Source organism: Marmota monax, unplaced genomic scaffold (genome assembly GCF_021218885.2).
Source record: "Marmota monax isolate L192 unplaced genomic scaffold, Marmota_monax_Labrador192_F-V1.1 WCK01_AAM20220418_F8-fsc00072, whole genome shotgun sequence".
In the NCBI taxonomy this organism is placed as follows: domain Eukaryota; kingdom Metazoa; phylum Chordata; class Mammalia; order Rodentia; family Sciuridae; genus Marmota; species Marmota monax.
This window is the reverse complement of record NW_026692356.1, coordinates 2,200,383-2,221,127: the sequence shown is the minus strand read 5'-3', so window position 1 is coordinate 2,221,127 and position 20,745 is coordinate 2,200,383. Positions and strand designations below refer to the sequence as shown.

The 20,745-nt window shown below is 39.0% G+C and overlaps 1 protein-coding gene across 1 annotated transcript in view; it reads right to left on the bottom strand.

Annotated features, from left to right (window-relative positions):
* The window catches only part of Gad2 (glutamate decarboxylase 2), a 74,847-nt gene that overhangs the window by 38,000 nt on the left and 16,102 nt on the right, over positions 1-20,745 (bottom strand). The window contains exon 8 of the mRNA XM_046442423.2: positions 12,334-12,413. Coding sequence (XP_046298379.1) covers positions 12,334-12,413 — 80 coding nt within the window. The remainder of the gene's footprint in view (positions 1-12,333; positions 12,414-20,745) is intronic.

The following is a 20,745-nucleotide window of genomic DNA, read 5'->3' as shown; positions in this document are numbered from 1 at the left end:
AATAAAGGTCTTTTGTCCAACTACAACTAAAAGAAACATTTTTAAAAATCATATCTAATGAAAAATCCTAGATCCATTTCCGTTAAATTTAGGAATAAGAATGTTCTTCTCAAAGGAATAGAAAATTCAAACATTAACTGGTAAGGAAATTAAATCAGCAGCCAAAAATCTTCCATTAAAAAAAAAAAAAAAAAAAGCCCAGGATCTAATTGCTTCTCTGGTGAGTTTTATCAAACACACAAATACTTAAAGAAGGACTAATAACAATGCTTCCCAAATTCTTTCATATAATTGAAGAGGAAGGAAAACTTTCAAACTTATTCCACAAGACCAGAATTACTCTGATAACAAAGCCAGAAAAAAGGCATTACAAGAAAAGAAAATTATAGGCTGATATCTCTGAAGGATACCAAAGTTAAAATCTTCAATAGATTACCATCAAGATTAAGTCAACAGCACTTTTAGAAGGATCATAAACACTAACCACCTGGGATTTATCCTTGGGCTATAAAGATAAATCGACACATGCAAATCAGTAAATGTGATACACTATATTAACAAAATAGAAGATAAAAACCATATGATCAGCTGGGCGCCATGATGCATGCCTATAATCCAGCTACCTGGGAGGCTCAGGCAGGAGGATTGATGGTTCAAGGCCAGCCTTGGCAATTTAGCAGAACCCTGTCTTAAAATAATAATTTCAAAAGGGTTGAGGATGTAACTCAGTGACAGAGTGTCCCTGGGTTCAATCCCTAGTATTGAAAAAATAAAAGGAAAAAAACCCATATGATCATTTCAAGAGATGCAGAAAAGCACTTGACAAGATTCAATAGCCCCTCATGTTAAACTCTCAACAAATTAGGTGTAGAGGGAATGTACCTCAGTGCAATCAGGCCATATATGACAAGCCCTCAGCTACCACATCACATTCAATGGTGAAAAATTGAAAGCTGTTCCTCTAAGGTGAGGAGCAAGACAAGGATGCCATCTCTTGGCACATTTACCAGGAATGTTACAGGAAGTCTTAGCCAGATAGATTAGACAAGATAAACAAAAGATATCCAAAACAGACTGGAAGAAGTTGTCTCTGTTTTCAGAAGCTGTGATGTGATATATAGAAAATCCTACAGACTCCACCAAAAAGTCATTTTGAACTAATAAACAAACGATATAAAGTTGCAAGATACAAAAATCAGCACATAAAAATCAGCTGCATAACTATATTCTAAGGTGAACTGTCCAAAAAATTAAGAAAACAATTTCATTTATAAGAGCATTGAAAATAATTAAATACTTTAGGAGTCAATTTAACAAAGGAGGTGAAAGATATGTGCAATGACAACTATAAAACATTGACAAAAGAAATTGAAGAAACTGAAGAAGAAAAAAAAGAAAGAAATTAACACAAATAATGGAAAGATATCCTGTGTTTATGAATTGGAAAAATCAATATTGTCAAAATTTCCTACTCCTCAAAGCATTCTATGGATTCAATGAAGTCCCAATTAAAATTCCAATTTTTTTTTCATAGAAAAAGAGAAATGATTCAAAAAATTATGCGGAAACACAAAAATTGAGAATAGCTATAGCAATTCAGAGGAAGAAGAACAAAACTAGATATATCACATTCCCTGATTTCAAATTAAATTACAAAGCTATAGTAATAAAAAAATATGAGAGTGTTGTAAAAACACACAAACCAACAGAACAAAATAGAAAGTCCAGAGATAAATCCATGCATAAGTGGTCAACTAATTGCCTCTGAAGGTTGTAACAACGCACAATGGGGTAAGGACAGTCTCTTAAATAAATAATGCTTGGAAAACTGGGTATCTGCAGCAAAACAATGAAATTGGGTCCTTATTTTGCCCTGCACACATGGATTGAAGACACATAAATATAAGACTTGAAACTATATAACTCCTAGAAGAAAATAGGGGCATTGGTCTAGGCAATGATTTTTTTTTTTAATGTGACACTAAAACTACAGACAATAAAAAGCAAAAACAAATGAGACTATGTCGAACTAAAAATTCCTGCACAGCAAAGGAAACAGTTAAGAAAAGGAAAAAGCAATCTATGGAACAGGAAAATATATTTGCAAACAAATGTTAGATAAGGGGTTAATACCCAAAATATAAAAAGAATTCCAACAACTGTATAGCAAAGACCCCCCCCCAAGTAATTTGATTTAAAAATTGATTTTTCAATTTTAATTGATTGAAAAATGGGCAAAGAATCTGAATTAACATTTTTCAAAGAAGACATGGACATGGCCATCAGGTAGGTATATGAAAAGGTGTTCAATGTCACTTAATCATTAGGGAAATGCAAATTAAAACCACAATAAGATATAGCTTCACAGTGTTAGGATGGCTATTATCAAAATTAAAAACTTCTGTGCACCAAAAGACACTGTCAACAGGATAAGAAGGCAACCCACAAACTGGGAGAAAACATTTACAAAAAAATCATATATCTAAGAAACAATTAATACCCAGAATATACACAGATAACTCCTAAAACTCAACAACAAGAACAACAAAACAGCCCAATTCAAAAATAAGCAAAAGACTTAAATACACGTTTGTCCAATGAAGATGCACAGATGGTGAATACGCACGTGAAAAGATGCCCATCATCACTAGTTGTTAGGTCAATAGGATCTCACCTATTAGGATGGCTTCTTACAAACAAAAAGCATTGGTGAGGATGTGCAGAAACTGGCCTTCTGTGCTCTGCTGGTGGGAATGTAAAATATAGAAGAGAATATAGGAGGAGAAAACTTTCATGACATTGGATTTGCCAATGATTTCTTGATTATGATACCAAGGCAAGACAAGAAAGAAAAGAAAAGCCAAATTGGACTTCATAAAAATTAAAAACATCTGTGTACCAAAAGACATTGTTAACAGATAAGTACAGCATTTGTGAAAAGCAATATGGGATTCCTTAAAAAGTTAAAAATAGAATTATCATATGACCCAACAATTCCCCTGCTAGGTATCTACCCAAAATAAGTGAAGTCGAGTCTTGAAGAGGTAATTGTACACCCATGTTCTTAGCAGCATTCTTCACAACAGCCAAAATGTGGAAGTCACCAAAGTGTTCATGGATGGATGAATGAATCAACTAATGTGATATGAACATATACAAGGGAATATTGTTCAGTTTTAAAAAGGAAGAAATTCTGACATATTACAATGTGATAAACTATTATGCTAAATGTAATATACCAGTCACAAAAAGCCAAATATTTTGATTATATGAGTGAGATACTAGGGTAGCCGAATCCATCAAGACAGAAAGCATAATGGCGGTTGCCAGGGGCTGGGAAGAGGGAGTGATGGGAGTTATTTAATGTGCAGAGAGTTTCAGTTTTGCAAGATGAAAAGAGTAATTAAACCGTCATGGTGATGGTTGTACAACTATTCGAGAGTACTTAGCACCCCTGAAATGTACACTTAAAGATAGTTAAGATGGAAATTCTTTGCTATGTGTATTTTGCCACAGTTTTAAAAATTGTAAAGAGGGGAGGCATGTTTAGCTGGCGAATGCTAGAAGTTCTCTTCTGAGTCTCAGTCCTCTTAATGAACAAACCGTGTGATCTTGGACATGTTACCAGTGAGGTGTTGAATCAAATGTAGAAAAGAAAACTTGCCATACTATTTAAAATTGTTGTGTATATGGAAACCCTTCATAAACTATGTTAGCACCAGGTAAATAAATGTAAGGGAATAACTCTGTTATGTCTCCAGTGAAATGCATCACTTCATTCATATGAAGTGCCTTGGACTGTGCCTGGCACGTGAAAAACACTATGAGTACCAGCTATTGTTATTTTAAATCTGTCCTCACAGAAGCTTAATGAAGCACACACACCACTAGTGCCCAAGTTCTCTGCATCTAAACTCATAGGAAATCTGACACTCAGAGAGCTCCCGCCACACTGCTTGGTAATAATTGATTCGGTGTCTCTTCAAAGTCTATTCTATTGCAGGGCTCTCCACAGCTCCCCATGGACCTGGAAGAGTGAATGAGCATCCCTAACTACCTAGGCACGGGCAACAATTCAGCTAATTTAATAAAAAGTATAATGAGCGTAGACTATATTTTGAGTAGTCTAAATCAATTGTATAATAAAATGTGATAATTATCAAATTCAGAGAATGTAATCGAATTGTGATTTATAAAGCTAGTGATTTTTTTAAAAAAAGGCTAAAGTGTACACAAAAGCACTAGTAGTTAATTTGTGGTGTAAAAGCATTAATTAAAACAACAGAATTCTTATTAGCAGGAGATAGGATAGCCAGTGACCCTTCTAGTCCTATGCCAACCAGATAGCATATGTTTTTGTCAGATTTGTTTTCTGTAAGGTTGGAGCAAATTACTAGCACTTTGGATAATGTAACCGGAATCCTGAAGGGAGGAGAAAGAGATGGAGAAATGGAAGAAAGAGCAGACAGCAAGAGAGAGTGCTGGAGAGAATGAATTCTAAAAGTATCCACGAGTCCCCTGTGAGTCCACATTGATAATAAATGAGAAAGAACAAGCCCACATACATGAAAAAAAGGGATAGGTCTTCCCCACAGTGGAATGCAGGAACTAATAAATAGGAAGAAATGATGGAGTCAGAAAATCACTATTTTGCAATCATCGTAACTATAATTCAGGCAAGATTCATGAACAGATGCTAAACTATGGGTGAATGTTTCAGGAGAATAGGATATTTACAGTCCCAAGGCCTCTACTACAAGATACTTATTAGCTGTAGAGGAAATAATAGACATTTTATAGTGGGGAAACCTGGCAGGCAGGACCTTAACCAAATAGTCAAAGTGAAGGTTACTGATAAAGGGACGAACCTCCTGAGAAGATGCACAGGAAGGAGAAAGACAGGCATCAGCTCTCTGGAAGTCCTGCCCAGGTGCATCATGGGAATCTAGCCATGAGGAAGTATCAGCCAATCCAAACTAACCACATCATAAATGGTCTACGCTCTCCAAAAATACCAATGTCAAAGGAAGGTGAGGAAATGCTCCAGACTAAAGGAAACTAAGGAGACAACTGAAGGACATGTGTGGGAAACAAACAAACAACAAAAAAGCTCTGAAGAATATTATTGGAACAATTGATGAAATTTGAGTAAGGTATGTAGATTTAATGTTAGCAGTGTTGGTGTCAAATTTCCAGATTTTGATAATTGCCTGTGATTGTGTAAGTGAATATCCTTGTTCTAGTAAATACATATTAATGTGTTAAGGGATAATGGGACATAATGCCTGCAAAGAATTCTCAGATGGTTCAGAAAAATATAGGTATGTATATATGTATAATTTAATTATAATGTAATATTTATTATATTCAATATGGAATATTGAATCACAGACACATATGGTGAAGAAGAGAGAGATAAAGTAAATGTGTCTGAATGTTTAAAGTTGGTGAATCTGGGTGTAGGGAGTATAGAAATTCTTGTTACTATTGCAATTTTTCCTTATGTTTGAAATTATTTTAAAAATTAAAAAAAATAGTCAGATGAGTTAACATCTAAGAACCTTTCCAACTCTAAGGAGGATCTGGTTAGAAATCTGTTAAAGAATATTTTTGCAGGCTAAGGCAGGGCCTGTCCTCCTCATACAACTCCTGTTGCCTCCTCCCTGTTTCCCTTCCAGTTTTATGATGTGAGATAATTTCAGAATAAGCTCCTCAAATGAAGATCCTACACAATTTTAGTCAAAAGAATAAGGAACTCGGTCGGGTCTGGGGTTATGGCTCAGTGGTAGAGCGCTCGCCTCACACACGCGAGGTCCTGGGTTCGATCCTCAGCACCACATAAAAATAAATAAAATAAAGTTATTGTGTCCAACTACAACTACAAAAAATAAATATTAAAAAAAACTGTGAAAGTAAAAAAAAAAGAATAAGGAACTCCACTGTGCTATAGAACACTAGATCTAACTTCTAATTTCTCCCATTCAATTATTATCTATTCCCCATAAACACATACAAATACACATCAATATTTTTAAAAGGATAAATTACTCAATAAGATACCTGTCTACTTCACCCCCATTTTCCACATAATTTACATTTCCTCTCTAGCATGTCTTTCACCTTACAGTGACAGAGACCTTAACCTTCTGCTTAAGACAAGAAAACCATTGATACATTGTATACACGTATCAAAGTATAACACCATACCCCATAAATCTGTACGATTAAAATATGAAAATTGTAAAAATAAATCATTATTGATATTATGGTCTACTATTCACCAATTTATCAACTGAATTGTGTTTTTATTATTACATATCATTTCTAAATCATATTTACAACATCTTTAAGAAAAAAAAAGATTGAGTTTCTTTAATGTTTGTATTTTCCATGGGGCCTATCACTGTACATATAGTAAATGTTCAATAAATACTTACCTATTTATTAAATGAAAACAAATAAACAAGACCACAATAAAACCCAAAACCCTTTGGATTGAACATTCCTTTTCAGCGCCTGTGCTATCCATGAAAATAGACAATCAAGAATCAGCAAAACCTAGATTGAATGCTCCCCTACAGCTCCTGCCCTATCTCCTCCCCTTCACAGCTCAATTTCCAGGAAACCTACCCTGTGTTTTCTCCTTTTCCTCATCTACCTCTCACCCATCAATACACTGCAAACTGCCTTCATCCTTCTGTTGAAATGACTCTTGCCCACTCCACCAGACTCCTACTGATAAGGAAAGGCAGTTGGTGTCTCTCATTTCACCTAGTGGTAACATCTGACAATTAACCACAGAAATATTCTCATTTCCTACAGAAATATTCTCATAACCCTATGGACCTGGTTCCTGAATTTTCTCTGACAACTCTGGCTGTTCCTTCTTACTCTACCTGTCCCTGAAACATGGAGGCACCTCAGAGTTCTTCCATTTATCCCCTGAGCACTAGGCTTTTATTTCCAACTGCCTATTCTCCCCTCTTGCTTAAATATCTAATAAGCTCTTCAAACTCAATATCTTGCACATCTAAACATGCCACACAGGCCAGGGTGACTTAGAGAATAGCCCTGCATGGACTTAGCTGCCAATCCAGAAGCCTGGCATTCACCCTTGACTCGGTCAACCTGGGCACCACTCAGTCAACACTTCCCACTAACTCGAGCACTCCATCTCCTCTGTTCTACACCCAGTCAGCCCACCATCCACCATCTCCCGTTCTTATCTCTACAATAGCCACCAACTGGCAGTCTCTAACCCACATGCCACTCTGCATTTAAGAATGCTCTAACACGAAACTTCAATGTTGTCCTCCTGCTGAAAACCCTTAAGTGATGTCCCATGTCTTCAACCAAAAGTCAAACAGCTCACTATGGCTCAGAAGGCCTTTCATGACAAGGACATCCTGACCACACCTTTCCAGCACTTGTTCCTGTTCTTTGAACAAGCCAAGTACACTCGCTCCCCACCCCACCTCACCCCCTCTCTCAGGTTACAGTGTGCTGTGACTCTTCCTGGAACATTCTTTCCTTTCCTCTTCATCTGGCTAACTCTCATCATCTTCTAGATGCAGAATTAATGAATTTTAGTAACTTCCCCTTCCATAAGTGTTATTGCTTGTTTCACAGTAGACTAAGTTTCATTGTGTCTGTGACTATGTCCATCTTGTCTGTCTGGGCTCCATCCAAGGACACTGCCTAGAGCCAAAGGAGCCCTGCTGCTAGCATACAGGAACTTCATAGTCTTCCAAATTATCATCCATATGATAGACATTTCCTTTCTTCTTCTCTGAGTGAATCTTTGGGAAACATCTTTTTCCTCAGTGGTCTAATCCAGTTCTCAAAATATCTCTCAGTTTTCTTTCCTCTAAACATTAATTCACTCTTCTTGTCTGTCGTTATACATAGTAGTACATCATTGATTTGGATTCTGCTAATTCAAATTTTATAAATATTGGACCCAATGACATTAGAGTAAAAAGTTATTAATCCTGTCACTGTGAATATTCAATATTTTTGCTAACAGGAAAAGAGAACTCCTAAACCAGGATTTTTGAAATCCAGGATTTACTTTACACATTTCCCCTTTTGAATTTAGAAGGTCAATTTTAGAAAACAATACTTCACATTGAAATGTAAGCCATGTTGGACTGAAGTCTTGTATTACCATATCTTACTCTCCTTATTGGAATATATATAATAAAATTAAAGTGCTTTTTGATTTTCAGCTCTGAAAGAACCTAGGCCAAACAAACGAGGATTTAATATACATTTTTCTGTTTTCATTTTAACTGACAACTGTGTTTCTCTTTGAAGAAGAGGGTCACTGAAGTAAGCCCCTGTGGCTGCTAATAAAGGGAGATTTCTTCCGGTATCTTCCATCATGTGTGGCTTTGTGTTTGCCACCAGAAAGGCACAGACTGTTCCCCTTCAGTTGTGAACCTTCTACTGAATAACAAGATAATAACCATCTCCCCACTGTCCGACTAACATGCAGAGTTGGAAAGAGTGAATACAAGAAATGAAAGCCCCAGATAGCAAGTCCAGGTTTGTGTTTGAGGAGAGCCTAGAAGAACTTTCTAAGGCACCTGAGGGAAAAGAAGCACAGAGGGACAGCTTGACAGCTTGATCCATCCAAACTGCATGTCTGTCCCCCAGGGAAACAAAAACAAAATGGCTGCCTGGTGTTTTAACTGATTCTGACTGGAGTGGTGACTGCAAATGCCTGTCCAAGGCTTTCTTCACTGCCAACCACACACACTCCAATTTTACATAAGCCACTTTGTCTTAAATGCATACAAACCAAAGCATGTGAATTAACAATGTAGAATTAAAGAGTGAATGTAGATATTAACTCAGCTCTTATTTCCCCCCACCCCAACCTGCTCAGGTACAATACTATTAGGGGGATAAATGGGTGAAGGCTTTTGAAAGGCAATTGGTCTTATAAATCCCTTTCCTTAAAAGCATCCATATAATTTAAGCTAGTATTTATAATGAAGAAATAGTCCAAATAGAGAAATCTTGGAACAAAGGATTCTCACTGATGGATAGAAAGGTTATTTATAATAGTAATATCAGGAATAAGGACATGTACAGTAGCAGATTAATGTTTTGTGCTTACCTCATTCTTTTTGCATTTTGTTTGTCATTATAACAATCCTATGAAGCAGATGCCATGACCTTTTTCCTTTGTTCAAATAAAGAAACTGACGCACATAGAGGCACTTGCCCAAGCTACTGCTGATGTTGAGACTTGAAATCAAACCTCTAGCTCCAGACCCAACTCTGTCCAACACTCTGATACCTCTGACATTATATAGTTAAGTGTGTTTGTGTTTGTAATGAGGTGGGAAAATATTTATGTTATCCTGTATAGTTAGAAAAAGAAACACGATCACAAATATATAAAAAGAAAAAAAAGAATGGACCTGTATGTTTGAAAAGGGAGATTCAAAGGTTTAGATGCCATGATGGTACTAGTAATAATCTTGGAGGTGGCAAAACTATTTTTCCCTATTATTTTTGATTTTTTAAAAGTAAGTAGTGCTTTGGGGATGATAAAAATTGTAATTTGTTTCTTTTAAAGCACTCAATGTGTTTCCTGTTTCCACCCACACTTCCTTTTTTTCCCTTCTATTATCTTATTTTCCCCTTATCCTTTTTTTTCTACTTTTTCCTATTCATTTCTCCTTCCTCCTTCCTACATTGCCTCTCCCTCCCTCTCCACTGCTACCAGGCTCATGAGCAGTATGAGAAAAAGCCCCAGCCCTGGCTGCCTGAGGCCTTTTCCCCTCTGTATCCTCCCAGGGTGGGGCAATAGTGGGACATTTTATGAAAAAAATAATTTTTAGCATTATATTTTAGTCTTCCTAATGACTTCTAAAACTGTCAAAAGAAAATTCTTTACTTTAAAATTGGAGGCTACCTGGCCTGTCACCAACTGCAGACCCTGACAGCTTCCCAGAATTCCTTGCTTCCTGTCTCTTTCTCTGCCTCCTGTGGGTGGATGACACCCCTCTGTGTCTCTTTGCTGGCATCCTGTCTGTGATCCCTTTCCCTGAAACTCTTCTGCTTTCCCTCTTGCTCCTTCTACCAGACCTATACTTTTCTTCTGAGCAAGATGCTGCCTTCAGATACACAGTTCTCAGGAGGCCAGCCTCTTGCTTCCACGAGTACCTGGCTGGTGGATGGTGGGTGCATCCGAGACCACTTTCGTGGTCACACATGATTTCCGCAGGAGAAGAAGAAGCAATACTCATGCTTTAAAGAGTAGTGTGAAGAGCCTCCTCTGTGCTGCCAAGGAAACTATCCACCCATTTGAATTCAATTCAAAATCACCTGCTAACTATGCTAAAAAGAAAGCCTGACCAGAGCAGAAGGCCAAGGCTGTCTATGTAATTTTCCCCTGAATTCTATGTCCCTAACAAATTGGTGAAATTAAGAAAAATGTTAAAGTTATCTAAACCTTTTTTTCTTCCCTTATGTATTTTATTGCTTTCTCTTTATAAATATTTTTCCCTCTAGCAATTTATTCTAGGAATAAAGAGAATGAATATAAAACTAGCAATTTTTTGCAAGCTTTTAAATCTCAGTTCAATAAGTATCTCATAAGGAGGAACACTGGCAGTCTTAAAAACATAAGACACCCAGCAACTCAGAGGCTAAGGCAGGAGGATTGTAAGTTCGAGGTCAGCCTCAGCAAAGTGTGAGAACCTGTCTTAAAATAAAAAAAAAAAGCAAACAAATTTTTTTTTAAAGGGGGTAGGGATGTAGCTCAGTGGTAGAGCACTCCTGGGTTCAATTCCTAGTACCACAAACAAAACAAAACATAGGAATTATTTCTTCAAGATGTGTTTGCTTCATACCAATCCTTTATAACTTTATGCCTCTCTTATTGTTTAAGTCTTTTACTGGTCTAATGATCAGAGACCCTTCCCCTTCCTTGCTTCCTGAAGGGGGGCTTCATTCACATTCTACTTGGATAAAAATGCTCTCAAGTTACCTCACTTCCAGGTCTATAAAGGTCAAATGATAAATTTAGCTCCTCCTCCCCCAAAGGAAAAATACATCTTTTTTTTTCCTGATTGTAAAAACAATGTGTTCAGAGCTATTGATCAAACAAAATCAGCCAATACATAAAGGTGTAAGCAAGAAAGTGCCAATCCTCGTTAATCTCACCTCCAAGAGGTGGATGTAGTGACTAATGTGCTGGGGTTTTAGAGCTTTTAAAGTCCCACATGGTCAACTGCATCTGCCATGATTGTTCCCTTCCACCTGCCTCTGGTCAGGCCCCCTCCTTGAGCCACCCCCCCCCCCAGGTGCTTATTCCTATTTCTTCTAAGGCTTTGCCTCTGCTACTCAACCTTTAGTGATTGCTTCTGCCTTTCCCACTACCCATTCAACTCATTGCTAATTTGAAAAATTCAGCAGGTCCCCCTTGCTGCATGCAGCTTTCCATGTCTTCCTGACATGCGACTATGTACTCTGTGTTACAAGACTGAACCATACAATTATCACCTTCTGATGCTACTGACATCTTCCCACCTAGATGACATGCTGTCAGGGAACTGAGATGTGCCTTGTGCTTTTCTAGAGCCTGGTGTCACGCGGGGAAATTTGTACACAGCTTTCTGGTACATATATATGAATAAATAAATGGTTAAATGAGTAGCTTTCTTTTCATTTAGTCAAAGTTCTTACTGAATCCTTTAGAAACAATCTAATTTTTTATAGGTTTCTCAGGCTTATTGGCAGGTAATATTTTACAAAGATCTTCTGAAAATGCCTTTAAATCTATCCTGCAAAGCACCACACCTAATCCCCATGTACCTCTAGAATTTCAGTGACAATTAAGACAGGGATTTCCCCACAAGAGAGCTCTTTGATTCCAGCCCAAAGTTGCTGAGTCAGCAACAACTAACATTATTTCCGTCCTGGACACTAAACTGTCCCCAGTCTGTAATCACTCCCACAAGTTTACACAAGCCACGGGTGCCTCAAGTGATGATCCCTTATACATCAGTGTTCCAATTGCCAGTTGTCACTAAAACACCCAGGTGATAAATGTCCTTCTGCACCATCTTGGTAAAGAATATTTTGATTGATTTACCTAAGTTTTTGATTCAGTCAAGAGCTGTGAAAGATTTCGTGGTAGGGAGGCACAGCATCTGTGGACTCCAAGCAGGAGCCCATGTGAAAAGAAACAGTGAAGGTCAGCGGCTGGGTGACAGCAGTTTTCCTGCCTGGTAGTCATCACCCGTGTGCACACCAAGGGGTATTTGTGTGGATTTGCAAATTGCCAACCTACAAGGGTTGCAGATTCATGCTCACCTCTCATCACATTTAATCAGAATCACGCTGTCTGTTCCAATTCCTAAGGCTGCAGCTCCCTTCTTGAGAGAAAAATGACTCTGTAAAAAAAAAGTATATTTGTAATTAGTTTCATACAAGGCCAAGAACCATTCCCACTGATGGTTTTAAAAATCTTTTTCTTATGTCCTTTCATTTCTCCAAAACCTGAGCTGCTAAGAAAAGGTGGCATCCTTCACTTGCTCCCTTTGAAAATTTGGTGGTGAAACAGGCATAACTTAAATATATATAACTTAAATATCATCTTAGCCATTTTTTTTAAAAAATTAAATTTGTTTTAATTAGTTCTACAAACAGTAGAATGCACTTTGATCCATCATATATAATGGAGTATAATTCATCTTAGCCACTTTTTAGTTATGCCATTCCAGTGGCCTTAAGTCTTTTCAGATTGTCCATCCCCAGAACTCTTTCCATCTTGGAAAACTAAAACTGTGCTCACCAAACAACCATTTCTCTTTCTCTCGTCCCAAATCCTGGCAACTATCATTCTATATTCTGTCTGTGTGAATTTCACTACTCTAGATACCTCACATAAGTCAAATCAATCAATATTTGACTTTTTTTGATTGGTTTATTTCACCTAGCATAATGTTGTAAAGGTCCATCAGTGCAGTAGCATGTGCCAGAATGTCCTTTTTTTAAGACTGAATAATATTACACATGTGTGTATACCATATTTTATTAAACATTTATCCATTTCTAGGCAGTTGGGTTACTCCCATATTCTGGCTTTTGTGAATAATGCTGTTAGAAACATGGGCACACAAATATTTCTTTGAGACTCTGCTTTCAATTGTTTTGAGTGGATACCCAGAAGTAGAACTGCTGGACCATTCTGTTTTTAATTTTTTGAAGAACTACAGTGCTACATTTCACAACTACTACACCCTTTTACTTTTCTACCAGCAACACACAAAGGCTCCCATATTCCCACATCCTCACCAACATTTGTCATTTCTTTTTGTTTTATTTTATTGAGGCGGGATCTTGCTGTGTTGCAAAGGTGGATCTCAAACTCCTTGGGCTCTGCGTCAGACTCCAGAGTAGCCGAACTATAGGAATATGCTACTGTGTCTGGTGATTTTCTATTTTTTGATAATAGTTATCCTACTGAATGTGAGGCAGTCACTCATGGTGACTTTGATTTGCATTTTTCCTAATGAGGAATGTTGAACATCTTTTCATATGCCTATTGGCTGTCTGTACATTTCCTTTGGAGAAATGTCTATTCAAGTCCTCAAGTCCTCTGCCCACTTTTTTTTTTTTTGTACTGGAGATTAAACTCAGGGGCCCTTGACCACTGAGCCACACCCCCAGGCCTATTTTGTGTTTTCTTTAGAGACATGGTCTCACTGAGTTGCTTAGTGCCTCTCTTTTGCTGTGGCTGGCTTTGAACTCGCCATCCTCCTGCCTCAGCCTCCAGAGCCATTGGGATTACAGGCATGCACCACCAGGCCCAGCTGGCTCCTTTGTCCACTTTTCAATGGTATTGTTTGTTGTTGTTGAATCCACTTATTTATTTATCTTAAGGAAAGATGAAAAGATGCTGGCAATTGTAACTGGATCTGATACCCCAGGACACATAAATGCCAAGCCAATTTTACATAAAAGGTATAACTACATACCAGCTGCCTCTAGGCGCTATTATGTATTGCATAGCCCTCAGACCTTTTTGGCTACCAAGAGATCACACTCAGTTTTTCCCCAAGTTCATTCAGTAAAACTTTGTGCACTCAGATAAGAGGAGAAGTTAGTCCTAAATCCAGTACTCTTCATCCCCGAGTTCTCAGAGGGGCTCTTTGTTCAGGCAACTACTAGTCTGGGGCAGACTCAGGAAGGTGAAATCAGTTACTGGTTGGGGCAGGATAACTGTTTTGTGTGGAGAACAGGCCACACTGACACCCAACCGCCCAATCTTTGCACTTTGGGTTGCTGACTCTGGATTAGGATTTCGTGTCTCAATGGCTGTAATCACTGTGCCATTTGGATAGCTGGAAAGGCTAACCTAAGCCCAGCTGGACTGCATCTGCCCATCAGCCTCTTACCATTAACTACAGATCATTAAGCTGTCCAAAGGAGAGAAGAGAGCTGCTTCCGCAATTTACATCTCCAAAGGGCTGATGACTGGAATTTTAAGTGATGGTCCCAAAGAGTGTACGTTTGTTCTCTTCTTCAAATGCCCACTTTTGACTCATTGGAATTCTTAAATATGCAGCACAAGAGTCCTTAACACACATATTTTTAGGGGGTATTTCAATAAGCCAGAAGGAATCGCATTTACAACAGCAGCAAATAACATCAACCCATAAAGGAGACAGTCTGAAGGGAAGAGTTTTAAAAGTCCAGTGTAGCTAGAAATAACCAGAAAGGGCCATTAGACTTATTTTACAACCTCAGAGTGATTGTTACCAAGATACCTAGGAAATAGGAGAAAGACAAAAGCTTAATTGGAGCAGAGTTTGTAAAGATGAATGACTCCCCCACCAAAAAAAAAAAAACAATGCTTTCTCTTTTGTATTTAGCAGAGGTTGGTTGGCCCCACAGAGAAGGAGTGCAGAGGAAAACAGAAGGGTCCAGAACAGAGGAGCCAGCTGCCCCCCCTGAGCAAACACAAGCTCCTCAAATTATGCCCCTCACTAAATGAGCACTTGAGCACTAAACTGCAAAATGTCACAGTGGGGCTAAGAGATTTGGCGCACCTGGTCAATGAGAGGACCAATTCCTTTCTGGTCTTTAGTGAGAAAGAAGAGGGATTCTTAAATGAGGAGCAATTAGCCAGCATAATTGATCACTGTACCAAATGCCACCGATTTACCGAAAAGCACATGCCCAAATAGAGCGCTTAAAGATGGGGAACAAAGGTGAGATGAGGCATGAAAAAGAAAATTAGGTACCAAACATTGAGTCTGTTTATATTTTCCGGAAAAGGGAATAGAGAAATAGCTAAATGGTGTCCCATGGAGAGGAGGGAGTTTAACTGGGTTGGGGAGACACTACTTAATGAAGAAGAAACGGTGAAGACAGCTTAAATGGCATGTCTCTCCATGCCGGTGGGACGACACACAGGGAATCTTTAAATCCTTGGCACCAAGTTTAATGGAACCATTTGCAGATGAACCAGAGGAGAAAAGCATCCAAAAACCAACTACCAAAAAAGCCGAGGAGCCTGGGAAACAGGTGTCTAAAGAGAACTGAGAGGATACTTCATCAAGAGCAGAGGGCATTAGAAACATGTGGTATAGGTGACTTTCAAATCTGAAAGGCTGTGCCAGTGTGGGGCTGGAGAATAAATTGCTCTGAGTTGCATCTGAACAAAACTGGGAAGACGGACAAACTTGTCCGTAACTAGACAACCATCAAGACTCTTATATCTGGGTGCCGTGGTGCACACCTGTAATCCCAGCAACTTGGGAGGCTGAGGCAGGAGGATCACAAGTTTGAGGACAGCCTCAGCACTTTAACAAACCCCTGTCTCAAAATTTAAAAATAAATAAATAAAAAATAAAAAGGGCTGGGGATATAGCTCAGTGGTAAAGTACCCTGGGTTCCAGCTTTAGTACCAGTACCAGTATGTGTGTGTGTGTGTGTGTGTGAGAGAGAGAGAGAGAGACAGAGAGAGAGAGAGAGAGAGAGAGAGAGAGAGAGAGAGAGAGAAAGAGAAAGAGAATGAAAGAGAACAAGAGTGCCTCAGGCTGGAGGAGGGGCCCACCTCAGCCATTCCATTCAGCCCTATGACCAGTAGGTGCAACATGAGCTCCTTTACTCTCAATGGGGACAGTGCATCTTACCTCCCTTTGGGAATGATGGGAGAGTAAGCTGAATGATAGAAAGCTCTGAGACAAACCAGCTCAGAATCTTTGCATGTCAGTTTCTCTTCCTCCATTAGAGTTCAGATGAGAAGATGAAAAGCTTCATTAATGCTTTCAAGCCATTATTAGTCATCCAAGTATTTAACTGAAACTCAGGTTTCACTGCCTAGCAGATCACAAGGCTTCAGGTGCAGCTTCTGCTAGGCTGGGAGTACATGACGACAATTAAGACAGTATTCAGTATCCACCTAACCCCCTTTTTAAGCACTGCCTCTCAGTTTGCTCTCCCTACCTGGTGGTTCTGGCCATCCTGGTATTCGATGAGCTTGTATCACTTGTTCTTGCCTTTGTACTTGCTATTCAATTTTCTGGAAAACTCTCTCTTGGTACTCACCCAAGAAGACTTAAGATGGGGTCCTTCCTAAGCAGCAGGCAGCTATGGGTCTTTCTACCTAGACCAGCTGTGTGGGGTGAAGTAAGAGTCATCTCAGAGACTTCAAATAATGTTCAAGAATGGACCCACCAGTCTGGGAATCAGCTCCTAACTCTTATAGTATTCCATCAAGTGTTCTACCTTCACTCTATCCATTGTCCTTGGACTTGATCCTTTTGTACAGTACTCCTCCCCTGGAGTGTGGAGGAACAATGAGCAGAGGTGAGTGATCTCCAACAGTAGATCTTGAAGCTCAAACTATGAATGAGCTGATCTGCTTCTCTGGCCCTTCCCCAAGCCTTGGAATGCCTTTCCTGCTCAGTGACTGCTGTACCAAGAGTATTCCCCTTGTCCTCCTCCCTTTTCATGCCCCTCCCACATACCCATTGGTTTGCCTCCTAGACCTCCTAAGATTGGAGGGAAATGGAATCTTCATCTCTTATTCCTGATCATCAACTGGCCTAAAAGAGATTCTGATTTCCAAGGCATCTGATTAACAAAGAAGCCTGGACTCCTTGAGACCACCTTATTGATTTCTAATTATCTTTATTGGAGAGGAGGAGATCACTCAGTTATATGTTTGGAAAGTCTGTGTGACTCAAAAGGCATTTCTGTGAAGCTGCTCCCTTACTATTTATACCCAATTCTAATTATTCATTTAAGGTCAGTCAATTGTAGTCAGTTGTGAGATGTATTAAAATATGTATTAAAAGAAAGAAATGATGTGTACTCTTCACACTGGTTTGGAAACCTCTTTAACAAAGAAATAGATGCAAGGATGATATTTGATCGTAAATGCAAACATTAGTACTGAGCATACATTCTGGAATTTGAAGCACTCAATGAACAATTCATTTCCTTGATCTGGGGATTCTGAGAAGAGTGAATGAAAATATCTGATGGAAAGAGGTAACATGAGGCAAAGTGACCTGATTTTGGCATCTGGTTCTATTTAGACAAATTAATTTCTGATTCTGAGCTACTGTTTGCTGAGCAACAATGACAAATTCTTCTCTCAGCAGAATTGTTATGGGAAATGTAGATATCGTACGTGAGGTGCCTATGGATCACCCAGCACTCAATGGGTGATCACAAGGGTGTATCCCTTCTTGGCATCCATCTTCCTACCTGATGTGACAAAAATCCTCAGGTTTTACTAGTTAGTCTGAATGGAATTTTGAAACCTTCAAACAAAATTGATTTTATTTCTTAAAATAAACAATTCACTTTATTTCTTAAAATATATTGTGCAGAGGGGAGTGAAGGGAGGGGCTGTGGGGATGGGAAGGACAGTAGAATGAGAGATATCATTATCCTATATACACATGTATGATATACATATATGATTACACTATTGGTGTGACTCTGCACTATATTCAGCCAGAGAAAGTTGTGCTCCATCTGTGTACAATATGTCAAAATGCATTCTACTGTCATGTATAACTAATTAGATCAAATAAAAAATAATATATATACATATATGTCATATAGAGTACATAGGGAATCTCAAAATTCTACAAGTAACAATAGAGAATCTAAACTCTCTCAATCTGAGTATTGCTCTGGTATTTGGGGACATAATTTAAGGAAATAATCTGACATGTCCCTGGCTCTTTGCTTTCTCTGTTGCCTCCAGTTTGGTACCTGGATGGGCTCAGTTCTTTCTCCTTGTTGGACATCAGTGAGTGGCTGGTTATAACAACAATGTTGGCTACTTTCTATGGAGTGCTCACTATGCTGGGCACCGTGCGTATATGATCATTGCACTTCATCCTCCCCAAAACTATGTAGCTAGGAATCATCACTCCCACCTTACAAACAAGGAAGAAATTGCCAGGCACGGTGGTGCACGCCTGTAATCCCAACAGCTCGGGAGGCTGACATAGGAGGATCTCGAATTCAAAGCCAGACTCAGCAACAGTGAGGGGCTAAGCAACTCAGTGAGAGCCTGTCTCTAATAAAAATACAAAAAAATTGGGCTGGGGATGTGGCTCAGTGGTTGAGTGCCCCTGAGTTCAAGTTTAATCTCCAGTACCAAAAAAAAAAAAAAAAAATGGAGGAAATGAAGTCACTATTCCACATTCATGCCCTGGGAGGTGGCAGAGAAGGGCTTGTCACCATTTCTGGTCAACTCCAAAGCTCATGGACTTTAATCTACTAACCTAAAGAAATATAAGTCTATTTGTCACTTTTAACCTGAACTTGGAGCAAGGAGGAGTCAATCAGTCACCTGGTGTGATCTTGGGGGCACTGAGAAAGGTGACTGTCCCCTCCAGACCCTCTCTCTTTCCTCTTTTCCCCAGGACAACACATGTTCCCCAAGGCCAGGCACTAGTTCTGTGTTGTTCATTGATGTCTCCACAGTGCCTGAGTCAGAGCAGCACTGAATGGGTGAAGAAAGGAACCAGGAAAATGTCTCACTGCACAGTCCTTTGTCATCCATTGTAATGGACATGCCACCAGGAGAGGCAATACTTGGTTCCTAATCATTTACACCTCAGCATGGCTTTCAGGTTCTTTTCTGAGAGTGTGGTTTGATGGAACTAGATGGAGCATGGGAGCAATGGGCGTTCTGAAGTGAGAAGGTGTGCCAAGGCAGAGCGGTGTGTTGAACTTAGCTCACATTTTCACTTGTCGTTCATTCTGTCAGGCTAAGTTTTTGCCTAATGGAGAGAATTACATTTTATTGTGTGAGTTGTTTTTTTTTAAAAGCTTCCTGGGTCACTTTTTTTTATGCCTTTGTGTTTTGTTGTTGCTTTTGAGATCTACCATTGGAATTGATACCCCCTCAGTCATATGTGAAAACCATCTTTCTGAAACACCTGCGAGAATTCTCCATGGAAGAGGCCCAAGGCCAGGAGGGACGAGGGTAAAATACTGATGACCAGTTCTGCGAGATGTAGACATGAGCTATGTTTGGTGTGTGAAGACTGGAGTGAGTTAGTTATGGTGATTTGCCTAAGAAATCCTATTGTCTGTTATGATTATAAAGAACATTTTTCCTAGATGATAATATACTGTTTCATGAAAGCTATCTCTGGAAGAGATTATGTCACATGAGCAAATAGAGGAATGTGGAATCATGCTCATGGTTTAGGCTTTCAAAGGATTTAGAGCTATAGATGTGAATTGTTGAGCTGGGAACTTAACTTCCCTCTAAACCTACTTTCAAGAAAAGACTTAGAACTTCTCAGCTTAATTTTTGCCAAGCCTTTCTATTGTTGAAGAATCAGGGAAATTCCAGCAAAGGATGAGGGTAGGATCAAATGATCTTTAAGACCTCTTCCAGTTGGGAGATTTTGTGGTTCTGTAATTTGGAGGAAAGTAGTCTTAGGACTTCTTAGTCTTGGGCTAAATATGAGCTCTTATTTCAACTTAATAATTTATTTACTTCTCCTAATAGTCTTATTGGCTATATTATTTAAGTTAGTTCTATTCAAGTTTTATAAGAAAACAGTGGATCTTAACAAACAGAAAAATTTAACACCTTGCCCTCCTTATCAGCTAGGTGAAGTTCTAGTCGAAATTGGTGGCCAGAAAAGAGGTAGGTAGCCCTGATGTGGTGTGACTGAGAGAGAGTAAAGTGTCACTTAGAAAAGAGATGACTCTTCCCTTCCTGAAGTTGGGTGCAGTAGATACAGAGTCTGTCAACATCATTTCCATCTCTATGGTTCTAAGCATGCCAAGTTATAAATTCAGTGCCCAGAATAGAAAAAAAAATCAGTTACTTGACCTGCTTCAATAGATCAAGAAATTATATTAGTGCTAGAATAACCAACATGGAGATAATGGAATTTGGGACAAGATGTTACCAGTGAATTTAGAGCAGCCAGCTATAGGAGGCATTTGATCATCCAGCCCGGTAGTTGGGTTGGATGAATGGGAAACTGAGGCTGTAGGTCTGATTCTGCCCTGGACTGACTGTGAAACCTGGAGCAAAGCAGTCTCCATCTCTGAGGCTTGGTTGCTTGGATCTATAAAACAAGGTCATTTTTTAAAGGTACCTAATATTTATGTAGAGTTTTTTATGTCTCTGGCACTGAGGCAAGGACATGTTTTCTAAGGCTCTCCTATGATTTTCCAAAAGTCTTGGGTTCTGGAAGCCTCTCAAAGAACAGGAAGAAAGAT